The sequence below is a fragment of the Lissotriton helveticus genome, chromosome 8, assembly GCF_964261635.1.
Source record: "Lissotriton helveticus chromosome 8, aLisHel1.1, whole genome shotgun sequence".
In the NCBI taxonomy this organism is placed as follows: Eukaryota; Metazoa; Chordata; class Amphibia; order Caudata; family Salamandridae; genus Lissotriton; species Lissotriton helveticus.
In genome coordinates this window covers 1180959764-1180979532 of record NC_136069.1, presented here as the reverse complement: position 1 = coordinate 1180979532, position 19769 = coordinate 1180959764, and the positions used below count along the sequence as shown (strand labels likewise).

Below are 19769 nucleotides of genomic sequence, written 5' to 3'. Positions count from 1 at the left end.
GCCTTAAAACGTCTGTGCAGGAGCTCCCTTACTTAAATATGCACTAGACCCATTCAATGGAGAATTGGGAGTGGCTGGCATGAATCTCTACTACCAGGCATCCCATATCGCTTCTATCAGGTACTGGATCTTCAGAGATTGGACAATCTGGCTATTGGCTATCGAACTGGTTGTTGGACTCCTTTGGACACCTAATCTACAGGAGTTTCTGTACAGTGTTTATTCCCTTTAGTTTATTAGAGCTAACTAGAGTACCACTCATGCTCAAAATATACTGTTCTCAGTATGAGAGGTCTCAGACGAGTACTTTGCAGAAAGGCAATAAACTTTGTAAACACAATAGGTACAGGGGTTGCAGTAGGCAGCACAATTATACACACAATTTAGCATTGAGCTCAATGGGTTTTCCTATATAAACACAGTTGATTACTTTGTAGATTACTTTGGTAGCTCCAGGACTGGATCCTAGATTCAGTCCTGGGGTCTAAGCTGAAAACAATTTAGTAATTTTTTTTTAGTTATTGCAGTGATTTTTCAGGAAAAGAAAGCTATTTTAAAAGTTCACACCTAGAAACTTTTCAACAGAAATCTGGCAATGTTATCCAATAAGAGAAAATTCAGATTGCAAGTAAAGTACGATTGTGTTACTTTTGTAATCCAGTACTGGGCTTCTAGGTCCAGCACTGGGGTCTCAACTTAAAACAGGTAAGTAATTACGTTTCAGTATTTCGCATGATTTTTAAAGAATATTTCAAGTTTTCTAAAGTAGACACTTAGAAGAAATTTCATAGAAAAGCAGACAATGGATTCCTATGGAGAAAATTCAGGTGACTAGTAAACCCGGTAAGGATTACTTTTGCGGTTCAGTATTGGGCTACAAGGTACAGTACTGGCTTCTCTCCTGATCACAGGTGAGTACTTCGGAATTCGGTTGATTTTATATGAATATTTTAACTTTCCAAAACTATACACTAAGAAGATTTTTCGAGTCAAGCCAGTCAATGTTATCCAATGGCAGGAAAGTGAGTTACCGGTTTCTAGGTGAGTACTTGACTGGCGAAGTTAAGGTTCTGGGCATAGACTCAGGGGTCCCCAGGGTCAGGTAGGTACAGTTGGTTCACCCTCAGCGGCACAGGGGCGGCCGGGTGCAGAGGTAGTTAGGCCCAATGTTATCCAATGAGGGGCAGGGGGCCTCCGGTTGGTGGCTGCTGGCTAGCAGGCCACGCGGCTGTGGGAGTGGGGCTCCTGGTCACTTGCTCAGGGCAAATGGGGAAGTAGGGTAAGGCAAAGGTGGCACAGCCAGCGGCATTCGGGCGGCTGGGTGCAGGGTGCTTTTGAGCCGTCTGGTGTTATTCAATGGGTAAGGTAACAAACGAACAAAGGCTGCAGGATCGGGGACGGAGACTCTTCAGGGGCGACCACCACTGCGAGAGGTAAGTTGTGATCTTGGAGCACAGGTAGGTACCCCAAAGGAAGGCACAGGGGGCTGTAGGGCGCCGGGTGCAGGGGTGTCTTTAAGTGTCGGGAAAGCTCACTCTCAGCTGGTCGCGATTGGAGGGGCCCCTGGTTCTGAGTCTGCAGGCGTTGTCTGGTTCGTCGAGGAGGGTCTTTGGGCACTGGACTTCGGGTCCCAGTTGCCGAGGGGACGTCCTCGTGGTCTTGGATCACTTGGGCACGGGCCGGGCTCGTCGGGTGTAGAGTGGACTGGTCCGGAGCTTCCTGCTGGCACCAGGGGTGTTGTTGCAGCAGAGCCTCTGCTGATGGGAGTCCCAGTCTTTAAGAGGGTCAAGGCAGGCAGGTCCTCTAGGTGTCCCAAGGTTGCTGTCCGCTGGAGTTGCCGGGGTTTAGGCAGGAGCAGGTTCCAGGATCGACAGGCCAGTAGGGCTGGGTCCAAGGCAGTTGTGGTCGTCCTGTTAGCAGCTGCACGGCGGGTCTTCTTCCTCTTGATCTTCTTTCTTTTTTTCGTATCAGGATCTGGGGAATGAAGGTTCAGGGTGCCCCTAAATACTAAATTTAGGGGCGTTACAGGTAGGGCAAAGGCAGGGACCAATAGGTCCCTGTCCTGGGGTGGGTACACCCCCTTGCCTGCTCCTCTTCTGTGGGAGGGGGGCAGGACCCTAGCTGTGATTGGGCAGGGCTCCCCATCATCAAGATGGCCGGAGCCCGGGGTTGTGCTTCACCTCGCCTCGCCCACCTGAGGTGGGGTTGGCACAGGCTGGCACACCCCCCTTCCTGACGTAGGGTTTCCCGCCAGTCTTCCCGCCAGAGTGGGGGTTAGAACCGGTGGGGGCCAGTTGCTGAGTACAGCAAATGGTCTGGAGAAGCTCACAGATGGCACTTTCTCACAAAACGGCACAACTCTTTTACTGGCGAATCCGCTGTAGCATGTGTGAGGAAGTGCCATCTTTCTTGTATTGGTATGCCCCCACTTTTTGCTGAATTGCTGATGTGCTTTGACTGAGTGTGCCCTGGGCTCCTGCCAACCAGGTGCCCAGGGCCTGTGTTCCTTCCCTAAAACTGTGTTGAAACTAAAACCCAATTGGCCTCTCTGGCCACATGTCCGCCCCTAGTAAATGGTACCCTAATTACCCAGGGCATGGTGACCAGGGAAGACCCCTAAGGGCTGCAGCACTTATTGTGCCACCCTTAGGGATCCTGTACCCTGACACCCACACACTGCCTTTGCAGGCTGAGTATCTAAGTACAGAACTAAATAGAGAGTCGACATGGCCCACATCCCTGTGTGCCATGCCCACAAACTCACTACCCTGGCATCCATCAGTCACCCCTCTAGCTGGGTGCCCTATGCTAGTGGTGTGGGCAAAGGTGTGTGAGCCTGTGCCCATACAGTACCCAGGGCCATTCCTGGGCACTGTAAGTGCAGTGCTGCCATTTAAGAGTATATGGTGCTGGGAGGTCGTCATTACGAACTCCACAGCACCATGATGGCTTCACTGAAGACTGAGAAGGTTGATATTAAACTTCTCAGCACATTAAACCAGCACTGATGCCAGTGTGGGATTTTATGTCAAATGCACGACAGAGGGCTTCTTAGCGATGCCCCCTGAAACCTAACCAACTCTGTGTCTTGACTGTGTGGCTACCGAGGCCGCCACCACCAGACATGTTTCTGGACCCCTGGGTCGAGAGCCTGCCTCTCTCGGGGGCCTGGAACAATGCACATCCTGGGACGAGGTGCCAAGCCTCCTCCCCCAGGATGCAAAAACAACAGTTGATGGACAGAATGCAGAACAATGTCATACATTCACCCCAGTACAGAGATCTGGGCCTAAATCCATCATTTTTTTGCCCACCAAGCCACCCCAGTTCAGACATGGCCATATGCAAATCAGCCTTGACCCTGTGCCTCATGGGAACAGTCCAGTCCGAACTGCCAAGCCATGTCTTCCCTGGACCGGAATCAAGTCCTCGGGGGCCTGGAACAATGCCCATCCTGGGACGAGGTGCCAAGCATTCTCCCCCAGGATGGGCAGGGAAGCTTCAAAGGCATACTGCCTTTGTGAGCTTCTCCAGGCCACTTGCCATACTCGGCAACTCTGCCCCACCGGTTCTGACCCCCACTCTGGCAGGAAGAACGGCGGGAAAACCTACGTTAGGAAAGGGGGTGTGCCAGCCTATGCCAACCCTTCCCATCAAGTGGGGGAGGCGAGGTGAAGCACGACTCCGGGCTTCTGACATCTTGAAGATGGGGAGCCCTGCCCAATCACAGCTCTGCTCCTGTCCCCCTCCCACAGGAGAGGAGCAGGCTAGGGGGTGTACCTACCCCAGGACAGAGACCCATTGGTCCCTGCCCTTGCCCTACTTGTAACGCCCCTAAATTTAGTATTTAGGGGCACCCTGAACCTTCCTTCCTCAGATCCTGTTTGCAACAACAAGAAGACCAAGAAACAGGAAGACCTGCCGTGCAGCTGCTAACAAAAAGACGACGCCCACTGACTTGGCCCCAGAACCCTACAGGCCTGTTGATCCTTGAACTTGCTCCTACGAAACTCCAGCGTCTCCAGTGGACAGCAACCTCGACAACCCCGGAGGACCTGCCGGCCTTGAACCTTCCAAAAGACTAGGTCTTCCACGAGCAGTGGTTCTGCTCAAACAGCAATACCCCTGGTGCCAGCCAGGAACCGCAAATCCAGTCCATTCTGCACCCGCCAAGCTCGGCCTGTACCTGAGTGATCCAAGACCACAAAGACGTCCCCTTGGCGACTGGGACCCAAAGTCCAGTGCCCAAAGACCCTCCTCGACGACCCAGACAACGCCTGCAGTCTCAGAACCAGGGATCTCTACAACTGCGACCAGCTGATGGTTAGATTTCCCAACGCCAAAAGAAACCCTTGCTCCCGGCGCCCCACAGCCCTCTGTGCCCTCCTTTGGGGTACCCACCTCTTCTCCAAGATCCCAACTGACCTCTCGAATTGGTAGTCTCACCTGAAGAATCTCGATCCCCGAGCCTGCAGCCTTTGTTCACTTTTTAACTTTCCCCTAGGATAACATTGAGCGCCCGAAGGCTCAAAAGCACCCTGCACCCAGCCGCCTGAGTGCCGCTGGAAGTGCAACTACTACCCTACTCTACTTCCCCACTTGCCCAGAGTAAGTGCCCAGGAGCTCAGCTCCCACAGCCGCGTGGCCTGCTTGCTTGCAGCCACTAAACAAAGGCCCCCTACCCTCCATTGGATTGCATTGGGCCTACTCTCTCTGCACCCGGCTGCCCCTGTGCCGCTGAGGGTCAAAGAACTGTACCTTTCCGGCCCTGGGAGATCCCTGAGTCTATGCCCAGAACCTTAACTCTACCAGTCGAGTACTTACCTAAAAGCCGATAACTCAATTTCCTTCCATAGGTTAACATTGACTGGTTTTCACTTGAAATTTCTTCTACGTGTGGAGTTTCGAAACTGTAAAATATTCATCTAAAATCAGCCGAATAACGAATTCCGAAATAATCACCTGTGATCAGGAGAGAAGCTAGTACTGTACCTTTTAGCCCAGTACTGAACCGCAAAAGTAGTCCTAACTGTACTTACCAGTAACTTGAATTTTCTTCCTTAGGAAACAATTGACTGTTTTTCACTGAAATTTCTTCTAAGTGTCGATTTTTGCAACCTAGAAATATTCCTTAAAAATTGTACTAACTACTAAAATGTAATTACTTTCCTGTCTTAGGTAGAGATCCCAGTGCTGAACTTAGGAGTCCAGTACTGGATTACAAAAGTAACAAGAACTTAACTTTACCTGTGACTTGAATTTTCTTCCATAGGAAACCAAGTGTCAACTTTGAAAATACATTTATATTCTTTAAAAAACACAATTGTAACCAAAACACTTTTACTCAACTGTTTACAGCTTATGTCCCGGGTCTGAATCCAGGATCCTGTCCTGTGGTTAGAAAAGTAATACTTAAAGTAATCAACTGCATTTATGTAGAAAAACCCATTGAGGTCAATGTTGAATTGTGTTTGAAATTGTGTTGCCTATTGCAACCACTGTAGCTATTGTTCTTACGAAGTCTATTGCCTTTTTGCAAAGTAATTACCTAAAGTCACTCATATTGAGAAAAGTATATTTTGATACCTGTTGGTTCTAAAATGAAATGACTATATATTTTGATATAAAACAATTGGTCTAGAGTTCAGTTCTTGAGTGTGTGAAACCTTTTGCTGACTAAATGTGTACAACAAATGCTTTACACTGTCCTCTGATTCTTCCTTACTGCTCGACCAAGCTACCACTTTTGAGAGTAACCTCTGTCATACCTCTGGAGACTGGGGACTCTATACACACTGTACCTTACTTTGGTCCAGTGTATATAGAGCCACTTTCTTACAGCAAGTCTGCTGAGTGGCCCAAGTGGCAGGCTTGCTGGAGGATCAGAATTTGGAGATGTAGGGTTTGGCCACTATCTGAAGTCCTTTGAACAATTGGTTACAAAATGTATCTGGCATAATAAATGAATGAGTTATTTATACAGCACATGGCTACTCCGAGGAGTGTCGTGGCACTAAACGGGAGTATCCCATAGGTACATGCCTCATAACACAAGCCTTACAATCTCACAGAAAAAAGCCAGGTTTTAAGTTTCCTGTGGAAAACATTCTCGAGGGGAAATCAAACTCCAATCACGTGGAAGTTAGTTCTAGGCTTTCACCACCTGAAAGCAAAAAGCTTTACTGTCCCTACAGGCACGTTTGAAACGGGCAATCGATAAAAGCAAAGCAGAGGCAGAATGCAGCACTCTGATAGGAAGCTACTGTACAAATCTCTTTGCCTAATATCCAGGGCTGGACAAATACACTGCCTTATGAACCAGGACCAGGGTTTTGAATAGGATGGGCTTCCTGATGGGCACCCAGTAGAGAGCTGGAATAACACCTGGAAAGATGCGAAAGTAGCCTAGCCTCCACATTTTGGATTACCTGCATACCGGTTCGCCAATGGCTCCGCAACTCCTAAATAGAGGGTGTTGGTGTAATTAAGATTTGAAGTGATCATTGCCTAAGTCCCGGTTTTATAAAGACTTGCAACTTATCACGTCCTTGATACATTCAGAAATATTCTTGACTCATTGCAGAGTTGAATCCTTTATAAACCCAAATTAATGTGGGGAATTTTGGTATGGAAATTGTTTCAACTTGTACATATCTGTGGTCATTAACGCGCACTACCTTTTGAAACACCCAAGATTTCACTGGGAGAAGGATATGGTTGGTATTGAAGATGATTGGCTAGAAATATAACAGGGCGTGATATGTTTTTCAATCTCCTTACTTCAGAGGTGAATACGATTCAAATTCTTCAACAAACCTACTATAACCCTGAGAGTCTCTGGCGAACGGACAGAAGACCAACCACGAGCTACCCTCATTGTGGTTCCACCATAGGTCCTTTCTTCCATAAGATACGGAAATGCTAAATGATAACCGGTTATTGGAAACCGGTATGGGGAAGTGGCATTCCTGACCCAAAGCAAGCAATCCATGGAATAATTAGGCTGGGGGGGTGTGTGTGTCGGGGGGGGGGAATTCCTCGCAGATCCGGTTCCCTCATTTCCCTAGGCCGTGCTTTAAGTGGTATGAACAAAGGTGGCATGTCTCTTAGATGGATTTGGTCGAAGAAGCATAACTAAGAATCTTTTACAAGAGGTCTGGCTTAAAACATATAAACTAAAATGGTGTCCTCACAGAGCCTACCTGAACAGTGTTTGCGTTCTGTTATTATATTGAGACATATAACACCAAATATGGCCGACCTGGTGGGTTTGCCAATGCTTGTTAGCAGTATCAAATAAATGAGTCACAACAAAGAGCTGTGTTGTGAATAATATGGATTGAAACTGTTTCAGTTTTGAAAATGCAAGACTGAATTTAGCAGTACTAAGCTCTATGGAAGGGTCAGTGAGCTTCAGGCCTGGTCATCCAAGCCTCCTTATCTTAACATTTGCCCACAGAAACTGGTGCTTCCTACGAGAGCTTCCTTTCTTTCGAAAGTGGTTCCTCCATTTCATACAAGTCAAACCACCCCTTTGCCTACTTTTTACTCTCCGTCTCATCCTTCCAAGGTAGAGGAGTGACTTTACCAACTGGACCCAAAAAGAGCGCTGTCATTCTTCCTTGACTGCATGTGGTATGTCTGAACAAAGAAAGGACAGGTTGTACTGAAGAGGACATCTCCTCAATGGATCGTTCTCTGTATCAAAATCTACTGCGTGTTGGCCAAGAAGCAAACTCCACGATGGTTTGCATGCTCATTACACCAGATCTAAAGCTGCCACAACTGCATTACCATGCAGAATTCCGGTCGGGATCATCTGCCAGGCAGCAGCGTGGGCATCTCTGCACACGTTTACCAAACACTACTTTCTGGACAGTCCGGTCTGTACGGATGGGTATTTTGTCCGTTCGATCCTGCAGATCTTCCTCGTGTGTAATTGGTCCGCAGACCCACATTCCGGAGAGGTATTACTTAGGGAATCTGCATCTAGGAGTTTCTATCAGATGAATAAGTTACTTACCTCCGGTTATGTTTTATCTGGTAGAGACTCTTATCTAGCTGCAGATTCCTTACTGACCCAACCCATCCTCCTGCTCTGCGGTCTGATTTTTAGGGACAGGGCATTCTCCTTTCAAGGGCCTTGTTTTTCACACCAGGGGTCAGGGTACTACGTGGCTCTGCGCTTCCGGCGTAAAAAGTAACTGACGTCAGCTTGGCTGAGTGGCACCTATATAGGCACTGTGAACGTCCTTTCAGGCATGGATGATGCCAACAACCCCACGTGGAGCCGAATGATGCCACCTACTGGCATACAGTGGTATGGCTTGCAGATAATATCCGCATCCAGTCTGACGCCTGTGGCTAATTCTAAGGCAAGAAATCTACAGCTAGATAGTCTCTACCAGATAAGGTGTTACATAAGGTAAGTAAACTGTTCTTTTTTTTTTCCCTGTTGAAACAGCCAATATTTCTGCAGTTGTGCATCTCCTTCGCATATTTTTCATCAAATCACAATTACAGTTGGCTTTAGTATTCTGTAAAAAGATCAAGGACTGGATGTGCTCGTAGTCTCAAGACCTCTATGACCCACTAATCGGTACTTTGAGAAACCGACACTGCCTGAAGGCTGCTCTGCAGAGCTCGAACTCAAAACCCTCATAAATACCCACCAACAACCTGAACTCACTGAGAGACCCACAGGCGATTCAATTCACAGTATGTCCTACACAAGTCATATGCTGCATTAAAAAACTCTAGACGCATAATGTTTGGAAATATGAAATACTCTTAGCTTATGCAAGATAAAAACAGACTGCATCTGTGCTATGGATTACCGTAAATGTTTTTACAGTCATTGTTGAGAGCTCAATCAATGTTTTTGTATATTGCCGTTAAGGACATTAACATAGGGCCCAAAGGGGGCCAGATTCAAAGTCAGTTATTAGCAATGGCCATAGATATGATAGTTGCAAGGAGAGGCTTTGCTCACCACTGAAACAGAGATGACCCCCATCACATGGGGAGTGGTGTAGGCCAGTGGTTCCCAAACCTTTGACTCCTGAGGACCCCCATTGAGTCACCACTGGAAGCCGGGGACCCCCAAGCAATTTGTATGAGTTAAATTTCAAAATTAAAACAGTAATTCGAAAAAAATACACACGTGTGCACACAAAACAAATACTCAAAGTACTAAGGGGCAGATTTATGAAGGCCTTGCGCCGCCGGTGCGTCACTTTTTCCCATGTTAAAAATGACGCACCGGCGGCGCAAGGCCTTCATAAATCTGCCCCTAAGGATTTTGGGGCCAGATGTATGACCATTTCAATTGGCGACACATTGCGAGTGGCAAATTGAGAGTCGCTAAATGAAATTTACAACAGTGTGTTTAACACTGTTTGGGATTCCCAATGGGGTCACAAATTGCGAGGTTCATTAATATTAATGAGCCTCTCGCAATTTGCGAGCCCATTGGGAATGTCAGCCCTCCCAGGGATGGTGGCCTGCTGGGCTCTGCGGGCCACCATGTCTCGGACTGCTTTTAAATAAAGCAGTTTAAAAAAAAATGCAGCCTGTTTACCATGCATTTAAAAAAAAAAAGAAAATGAAACGCTTTCGTTTCATTTTCTAAGGGCAGGCAGAGGTTCCTGGGACCACTGCCTGCCCTTAAAAAATAATCTTGCATGCATTTTTAGAGGGGGGGGGTCCCCTGGGGGCCCTTTCCCATTTGCAAATGCATTACCATCTACTTGAAGTAGGTTAGGTGGTAATCGTAACTGTTTTGCGACCGCAAAACATTTGTACATGGTTTTGAGACTCCCTATTTGGAAGGGAATGCCCCTTCCAAATAGCAAGTTGCAAAACCTATTTAGCGAGTCGCAAACAAATTGCGACTCGCGAAATAGGCTATGTACATGGCTCAATAGGTTTTTGCATGCATAAACGGGTTCGCGAACCCGTTCGCGCATATAAACAATGATCGGACATCTGGCACTTAGTATTTTATATTGAAGTAATAGCCCCTCTGTCACATGTATTTCATTTGTTTTATAGAATCTCTCATACCATTGTAGGATTTCAGAGCACTTTACATCACATACATATAGAGACATTGAATCATACATGTAAATCAGTGTGTATATAAAATGTTTAACAAGTGCTTGGTATGGAAAAGCACAAACTCAGGATTCAGAACATAACACAGTGGCTAGCACTGACTTTAACATTAAAAATGCATTTCCACTCAAATGAATCTTTTTAGCAGCATCAGGATAATGAATAACTGGGAAAAAATATAAGTTAATATCTGGTACCATGCAGTTTGCAAGCAGCTCTTTGATGACAGTTTATAGGCCCCTCTGCTAGATTATTATTGTCACTTATGAAGTGCACAGTAACAAAAGAATTTCTGTGACAAAAGCAGTAACCACGAACCTATACACATAACATACTGCTTTTTAAGATGCATGATACACGTTCTTTGCAGTAGGAACATTAACCCTCTGTGCTACATTAGTACAATCAAAGGTACCACTGAACAAAACTCTCCTCAGCTCCAGCAGGTACATTAATCACTGGCATTCTCTTGACACTTTTATTGTTGCTGGAAGGCTGCTAATTATACAAGGAACGTTTCTGTGCTTTTAAAACTGTTGCCTACGGACCCCCTGGGAATGTGTCACGGACCCCTGGGGGTCCGCGGACCACAGTTTGGGAAACACTGGTGTAGGGCATGAACTATTGTGCCAATTTGGAAGAACTAGTGTAGAGAGCACGCAACTGTAATAGGAACATCATGAAGTCTGGGGTCTGTGGTGGTGTCATTTTCAACAAGCACTGCCAGTGCCAATTGGTCTAGCTTCAAAGGAATGCTGTATGGTAAGGTGCCGGACTTGTGCAGCTTGTACCCATCGTATCCCAGAGATTGACTCCACACGCTCGCCAAGCCCGCAGCCACTGGATCCCTGCATTTCAACGCTCCCCGAATCAGTCTAATGGATGCGTTTTGACCTCCCATTCCACCGCTGCTTTGACCGCAGCTTTTCCCTCCTGAGGATTATTCTCCATGCGCCCACTAAGGCCAGCAGCAATCGGACCCATGTATTAAACACCAATTCTTCCAATGGACACGCCCTGATGCTTCCTACCATTCCGCTGCCCTCACTGCGGTTACCCGCCCCCAACCTGGACCAACCACATCCAGGTGCTCCATTTGATGTACTAATACATTGTTATGTAATTATCTGTAACCTGGTCCTGATGATGGCCTAACATTGCACATAGGCCGAAACACCGTCGACTTTCACAGCAAAATTTACAGCACCTATCTCGTGTTTGCCTATTTAAATCACTCTGTATTCATTTGCATTTACTGTATGGTTATTACTACGAATACACCTTGTATATAACTTGTTTTGCGCCCCTGTACATACTTTCTCAGGTGTCACTTGCGCTGTTCACTATTTCACGAGCTCTTTTGCACAGTATAACACAGGTTACATGCCATTTAATGTAACACAGTGCTTTCTTTACCTTTAAATATATGACACTATATACAAAAATTTCTCTTTATCTCTGCAAATATTGTCTCCCTGTTTTTCCTTCTGTGATCATAGCAAGTATTTGTGCTCCCGTAGCCGTCGACTTTCACAGCAAAATTTACAGCACCTTTCTTGTGTTTGCCCATTTAAATCACTCTGTATTCATTTGCATTCTGTATGGTTATTACTATGAATACACCTTGTAAATAACTTGTTTTGCGCCACCTGTACATACTTCCTGAGGTGTCACTTGCACTGTTCACCATTTCACGAGCACTTGTGCACAGTATAACACAGGTTACATGCCATTTAATGTAACACAGTGCTTTCTTTACCTTTAAATATATGACAATATATACAAAAGTTTCTCTTTATCTCTGCAAATTATTGTCTCCCTGTTTTTCCTTCTGTGCTCATAGCAACTATTTGTGCTCCCGTAGAAATTGCCTGACAAATAAATACCCTCTGAGACACTGTTGTATGTTACATACCATTGCCCTGGTCTCTACTGGGTTCATGGGCTACCTCCTGTAGCTTGTTACTGTATGGTAATGTGAAGCATTACAAGTAAATAATATGAGAATACATTTGTATTTGTGTGGAAGCAGAACCGTAGAATAATATTGGTGCAAGTTAAAAGGTCAGGTAACAGTTGCATAGTCAAGCCAAACTCCAAATCTCATGCAGGTTAATGACTGTCCGCCTCCCATCTGTATTGCTGCTAGGGAAAACAACATAATTTATCTAGTTCTCTAAGACACATTAATAGCATTCCAATGTTGTCCCAATATGTGGTTGGAGCCAAAGCCCCTCTCTCTTGATCCTCACATAATTAAATGATGACAGTTGCGCTGTCAAGCCAGACTATAAAAAGTGTGGGCAGGCATATGTATGGATGGTATCTTTATTGTGTATAAGTAATATAATGTTTTTATATGAATCTAATGGAGCAGCAAGAATCTCTTTCAAGCTGATGGTTATACCTGGAACACAGTGAACAAATGACCAGTGAGAAATTAAACGTCAAAGTGCCCCGATAAAGGTGTAACCTGCTCGGTTGCTTATGCAATAGTATTGATCAAACCATCTAAAGAGCATTCTTTATGAAATTGTTCTTTGGGAGCATGGTCAACAGGACTGAATATTTTGTTCCTCTTCTAGTAGAGGACATGTCTTGCTGTCAGCCTATGCATTGTCTGACCAGGTGTTCATGAGAACTTAAGTGAAAATCCAGTACGGCGCTTTAAACAGGTTGTCTACTTAGTTTGTTTGCATTTGGGCTTTTACTTCGTGCTAAATGTGCCACTACTATTTGCTGCACTGTTACTAGAAGTTAATGACTGATTGTCTGTATAAATTTAGACCTCTTAATAGGGAAGTATACCCGTGCCAAGCAGGGCTCGCTCTTTCTCTGTTTTGCTGATTTGAGCAGAACGTTTGACCTCGTCGATCACGCGCTGCTATGGGCAACCTTACTAGAACAAGGGGCCCCAGCAGAGATTATTTATTTCCTGGCAAGAATGTACTCCAAACTCTCAGCCCGCATTAGATACGGTCAAGGGGGGGAATGCACCGATTGCATCAGGGTGAAATTAGGCATTAGGCAAGGTTGCGTCCTTGCGCCCCTTTTCTCCCTCTTTATTAATGCTGTAGAGTCCGAGCTTAAGCAGGTTAACTCTGATGCACCAATAGTGGATGGGCAGGTTGTCCCTATCCTGCTTTATGCTGACGACTCAGTGCTCCTATCTAGAACCCCCTGCGGCTTACAGAAATTGATGGACAAGTTTGCGGGTTTTATCAAGGATAAAAAATTAAAAATTAACAATACTAAAACATATATTATGCCTTGCGGAAAGAGAACGAGGAAATTGAAATCTTTCTATATAGAAGGACAAAAAATAGAAACTGTAAACAAGTTTTGTTATTTGGGCATTACTTTCAGTAACAATGGTATGTGGTCACAGGAGATATCTAACGTACAAGCTAAGATGTCTAAGAGTGCCTATGGCGTCTTCAAATTTGCAAATAAGCTTGGTGACCGCCGAATCCATGATATGCTCCATATATATCGCAGTAGATGCGTTGCATTCGCGCTCTACGGCTCTGGCGTCTGGGGGCATTGACGCCATGGGGACTTGCAAATAGAAGAAAACAGTTTCCTAAAAAGATTGTTATGCCTGCCTACATCCGCTTCTAATCTGATAATACACCAGGAATTGGGCCTGGAGTTTTTGTCAGATTTAATTTGTCTAAGACCATTGCTGGTGTGGAGAGCTATTTGGCATAAGAAAGAAACTAGCTTTACTAGGAGCATTATTACTGATTGCCTCCGCCTTGATAAAAGCTCACTGATCCCATGGATCAACAATGTTGTAACAACAGCCAGGGATCTATTCAATCTTAATCTCCTGGCTGATCAGGAGAGCTTTTCTGACAACTCAAAAAAAGAGCTCAAGCGTTCCTATTTATATAAGAAAGCTCAAGTGCGTAGAGACATACTATGCAGTTAACCACCCCTCAGTACTATTACTCCAACAAGGACTCATCTGGTTTCTCTGAATACCTAAAGGTTGTCACTAGACCCTCCCATTGTTTTGTCCTTATTAGACTGAGACTCGGAATTGTCCACCATTTGGTGGCGTTCCCAACCATGAAAAATTATCCCTCTATTCCATGCCCATGCGATGGGGTCACCAAACGGAGTACTATGCATTTTTTATTCCTGTGTGACCTCTACAAACATCTTCGCGTTGCCTATTTAAAACCATTATTCATTAAACGGGCAACTACAACAGTAAATTCGGCAATGAGGATGTTGTTCTCCCTTGATGATCCTGACATTTGTTTTTATACAGCAATGTTTATCTTGAAATCTGTGGCCGCAAGGAAAAGTATGGTCTTTTAATCATTGTTCTATTGTATTGAGCTATACCAAATCTGCTTTTATGGGGTAACCACATTAGTCTGTATTAATATGAAGTATATGTATTGTCTGCTTTTATGATTGATCTTTTTTAATCGAATAAAGTTTTGAACGAACGAACGACTGATTGTCTCAAAGTAAATTTGGGTTTCCTGGCCCCTCTCAAACTTCATATTGTGCATTGCTAGAATGTTGAATTTCATTGGAATGATGGGGGAAGCAACTTGAGCCTGGTGGCTATCTTTAATCGCTAGCGTAGCAGTGAATGTAGAGCTAATCAGGAAAGTCAGCTTGCTTTCCCAAATCCCTTATCTTCAGGCCTGCTAGTGCTTGACTCACACGTTAAGTATTCTCAAATGCAATCTGGCCTGGGGATGTTACTAATGAGCGTAAAAGCTGTTGAGCCCTGAAAGAGATCCAAGGGATGAACCAGTCTTGCAGATGTATAGAAATATTTACTGTAGACGAAGCACTATCCTCCCAAATGATTCACATTTGAGACTTGTGTTTGCACATAACTCCTCGGTATGGTATGTCTGCACTTGTGTGGAGGTGGTGTCTGTATTAAGTATGCAGAGCCATAGGTTGTATAGAAATTTGGACTTTATCCTGAATTCTGGCTGTGTTTTCTTAGAAGTACAGCCTTAGAGGTAAGGATTTACAAAGTTTGACCTTCTTATAAATGTTACCATCCATGTCATGCGCTTGAAGAGAGCTCTTGGATCAATCCTCTTCCCACATAGCAGGCTTTTATTTTTTTAATATGACTAAAGTAGCATCATGTTTTTTCTAACAATAAGTATGAGAAAGTATGCACAGGCTAGTCTATGCGCAAGACTCATTAAAAATTATTTTGAAAAAAATACGAATCTTAAGGTTTAAAATACATTTTTACTTTATTATGTATGTTTTGCCACCAGAATCAGATGCTTTAGGTAAGAAATATTTTACTTCTCCTTGAACTTACCTACCTTTTGTTTTGTATTTCTTTTTAGTTTCTCTCCCAAAGAGTATTTCAAATACACCTGTGTCCCCACCGAAAGCTTTCCGAAGTTCAATGCAGTCTCAACCAAAACCTGCATTTGTCCCCACACAGAGGATTAAGAAAAGAAGTCGAGGTAGACCACCTGGATCAACAGCTGTACGGAAAGGGAGACCTCCTAAAAATGCTTCAGTAGCTAAACATCACATGCATTCTGAAAGTTTAAAAACACAAAAAACGGGTTTAAAACCCGGAAGGAAGGTAAATAAAACTCTATTGGTTAGTTTACGTACTGCTATTTTTGATTGGTTAAAGTCACTTTAACGATTCCAAACACATTGTTCCGTTTCTTAGGAATCGTGCAGAACAAGCCATTTTGAACTATTTAGTTGTTTTTATCCTACTCCCTTCCAGTAGATGTAGATGGGTTTGCTCTACTTTTTTTTTAATGACTTTTTAACTTGAAAATTAGAGTCTGTAATACCAACTCTGTAGTTGTGGATATTTAAAGCATTTTTTATTTTGCTAACAGCATTATTTGTTACCTCAGACTTCACAAAAGTGAGTGTTGCGAGGATAAAATTATAGATGTAGAAAGGCAATTGTTTTCCCCCAAATGGTGCTTTAATATATCTTCTATAAGAGAAGCTCACTGCCACAATGAAAAACTGCTGGATGGAACAGCACCCAACTGGCCATGTCATTGACAAAATGCCGAGGAAATGCCCTTATTGAGGTTGACCTTTAATAGTGCTTATGCCATTCATGGCTATCTAATTGTATTTTAGGCATACCCGTAATGGTCTTGGGTTCTGAGTGATTCAGCTATTGCCTCATTTGTTTTGCGAATTTTATGCCCTTGGAATGAGACATTCAGTCTTATCTTGTATTAGTCCACAGGTGTATTGTGGTTTCTCCGTTTTTTTAGTATCTTTAGGTATTTTCTTTCATCTCCATCACAAAGCTGAAAGGATTATTTGACATCTGTAAGGTATCATCCTACATATGTACAAAACGATTCATTAAAAAAAATTGCATGCATTTTTATTGATTTTGTAATAGCACAAGTGCGAATAATCTTTGCTTTGCCTATGTTTGTTTAATTTTGTTTAAAACCGTCCTATGGATTTTTTAATAACCCCCTGTAACGAATGCGAAAAAAGAAGAGCTATTTTGCCTTGTAGGTCTGTAGATTTAAAGTTTAATCTGATCCTGGAACCTAACAAATTGGTATGTTTACTCCGTCAGCCAGACAAATGATTTGAGGGGTTCTATAAGTGTATTTGTTGTTCTAAATTGTTATGGTGAGCAAGCAAAGTCCGTTCATGGGCACACCCAAAGCAATGGAAATTGTTTGGAAAAAATTAAGGTGGAAGCTGGGTGGTGTCTGGAGATGCACATAGAGTAAGTAGGGTCATCGTTCACCTTGTAGGTTACCCATTTTGATAATTTGGGATTGCATTGAAGAACAAGATCGTAGAGACTTGATGAAAACTAAAAGAAGTTATTAGTTCAGCCCCAGAAGGAGACCCCCATGATTATCAGGGAGTATACTGTTATGAAAAACAAAACTAGTATGTTGAACATAAGAGTTAAAATGTACTTAAATAAAATTGCAAAATTCAAGTGATCTATATACTCACTCTCAGACTGATCATAAGTTGGTGGCACCTTCCAATCCATCTGTTGATTAATCATCCTGCCTTGCTTCGTAAAACATAGAATGCTTTACTTTAAATGAGAAAAAGTGGATAACATTTATAATGCTCAGATATGTTTTACCAAAGGTTAAAGGGAAAACAGTATTTGCAAACTTTGGATCTTTCATGGATTCACAGTCTTGAATAAATCTTTCATCAGGCTAAAAATCCTTGTCAACTTCCAATAGCAATAAACAAGATTAAAATGGCCATAGACCCAAACAACATGTGTTTATTAGCATATTCACATCATCTGAAATGATCTGAACTCCAGCCAGTGAGGTGAATATACTGAGCACTGTGCTTCCGCCCCAGGCTGCGATAGCTCAGATTTGTATGGCATTTCATGTGTAAGGGAATTCTTCAATCAGAGTTTTGCTTTATCTTTACAGACTGGATACATAAGATTTGATTTTAACCTTTTCTCTAACTCCCATAGAACTCTGCAAGCCTTTGCTCCTGCTTCACTATACAGTGAGTTGTTTAAGAGGTTATTTTGCTTTTTTTCTGACCCAATGGAAACTACAACTGTCATCTGGACAAACAAGGAGAGAAGATCTCTCCTCAAAAATTGTTTATCTTGTGGACAGCGAAAGATCTGAAGATGACTTTCCTGAACAATACCTATACTGCCTGTACCCCAAGCACAATGCATATCACTGTGGCTGACTCTGTCTCTTCAATATAAAAAAAGATTCTGCCTCTAAAAAGAGTGCTTCCTTGTCAGGCTATTATTCTGTGCAATATGCACATCCACAAAGGTGGCATATAAATGTTTAGATCTTAACTGAATTGAAATTGTGTAATGTAGTGCTTAGCCTCCACTAAGGAAAGAATCTCTAGTTCTTACTACAAGACCTCAAAAGAAGGCTTTAGAGCACTTGCTGCAAAAACAATAGCAAGAAAATCTGGCTTGTCAGTGATGCAGGGAGCCCTCCAACCAGAACAATCATCAGGAGACCCTTTGTTGTTGAAAGACTACACTGTTGATGACCAAATCATCATCAACCACCCTGTCTGCATCTGTTCTGCAGATAATCATCCCATTGGCAGCCAAGAATGTCCTATTGAAGAATGTGCTGTTGACAGCACCGAAGATGGCAGTGCTAACAGCTTTGTCGACGACGATGGGCAGCCAGTAAACGATAATAGCCCATGATGATCGTGTTGGTGACATGTTCGACATAGATTGAGATCACAATGACAACTATACTGCAGGATATTCATGTCCCGCTATCACTGGAAATGCCTCTTTCATATTTACTGCTATAAGTGTCACAGCTGAAAGTGTCCACGTACTTACATGTACAAACTTTCAGATACTGCATGTAGTCCTGTGCAGCTAGATATCCAGTATATACTGCGCTAAGAGCACAAACTTGTGAAGGATGATTATGACCATCATTACAGAGGCAAAAATGGTAGCTGGGTATATGAACACCATTGACATAAAAATATGCTTCCACAGCCACATAATATTTCCCTGGACTCGCTTAGGAACTATGATCATCAGTGCCTTTAATTTTCCTGAATACTTCACAACAGATAAGAGAGAATGTAAGGCTGGTTTCCCAACTGCAGCATTACATACCACATCCAATACAGTAACTAGCACATCAATCCATTGAATTCCACCCTCTGCCACCATTACTGGCACAGCCTCCCACACTCTCTAACAGGTTCTCCTGCCCTCTAGGACATTGGGGGAGGTGAGTAGAGACTGAAGCATGGTGAGGAAGAAACAGTTGAAAACTTAGAAGCTGGGATGATTCACAGCCATGGTCTGGAGGAGAATCATTGTGAAGGTGATGACCGGAGGGTACAGTATAACTCTAGCAATTATATGGAGCACAGTTGGAGTCTTCTGCACTAATTTCTCGCATATATGCTCTGTTGGAAGGGGCTGCCAAGAAAGCTGACCTACCCATTTCAGCCTCTGAGCTGCATTGCTTCCTTATGATTTCAGGGAGCACCCTAAGAAGTCTGCGAAGTCCTATCCAGTTTTAGTATACATATGGCTGGAGGGGTTGAAACTCATAAAGACACTGGCTACGATCCTAGTGTTAAAATCTTGTTTATAAAAGAAACAAAAAGCTCCAAACACAGCACCAGTGTGCTTCAGGGGTCAACCAAAACCAGACTATGCCCAAAGACTAACTAAAAACATGGTCAACACTATTTCTGCTCTTCTACATAAAGATGGCAAATGACTTGACAACTTGGGCCAGAGTGTAAGTTCAGTGGCGACAACCTCCTTCAAGGCAGATAATACTTTGCCTTCCTTGCGCATTGACTGCCTGATGTGGAATAATATTTCTCCACTATTAGATATACTTCTAGAGGACAGGTGCAAGAGGCATGGTCACTAGTTAAACAAGCAGTGAATGTACTGTTTGCCATTAATAATGCAGCTATGGGTGTGTCAAATGCTGGGTTTTACCAACTTGCTGGAGCTGTCTTCTGAAGCCAAACGTGGACACCTTCTTCCTTGCAGTTCAGGCATTCCTTGGGCATATCCCGTTTGAAGCTCCCAGAGAAACCAGTCTTATAGGGGTGCCATCTCTAAATATGAAGGTAAGGCCGGACAGTACTACCCCTATTGATGTTCCGATAGCGATCAGGGA

At 43.8% G+C, this 19769-nt stretch overlaps 1 protein-coding gene across 1 annotated transcript in view; it reads left to right on the top strand.

Moving 5' to 3' along the window:
• SCML2 (Scm polycomb group protein like 2) overlaps positions 1 to 19769 on the top strand; it is a 747375-nt gene that overhangs the window by 349696 nt on the left and 377910 nt on the right. The window contains exon 9 of the mRNA XM_078658111.1: positions 15459 to 15706. Coding sequence (XP_078514237.1) covers positions 15459 to 15706 — 248 coding nt within the window. The remainder of the gene's footprint in view (positions 1 to 15458; positions 15707 to 19769) is intronic.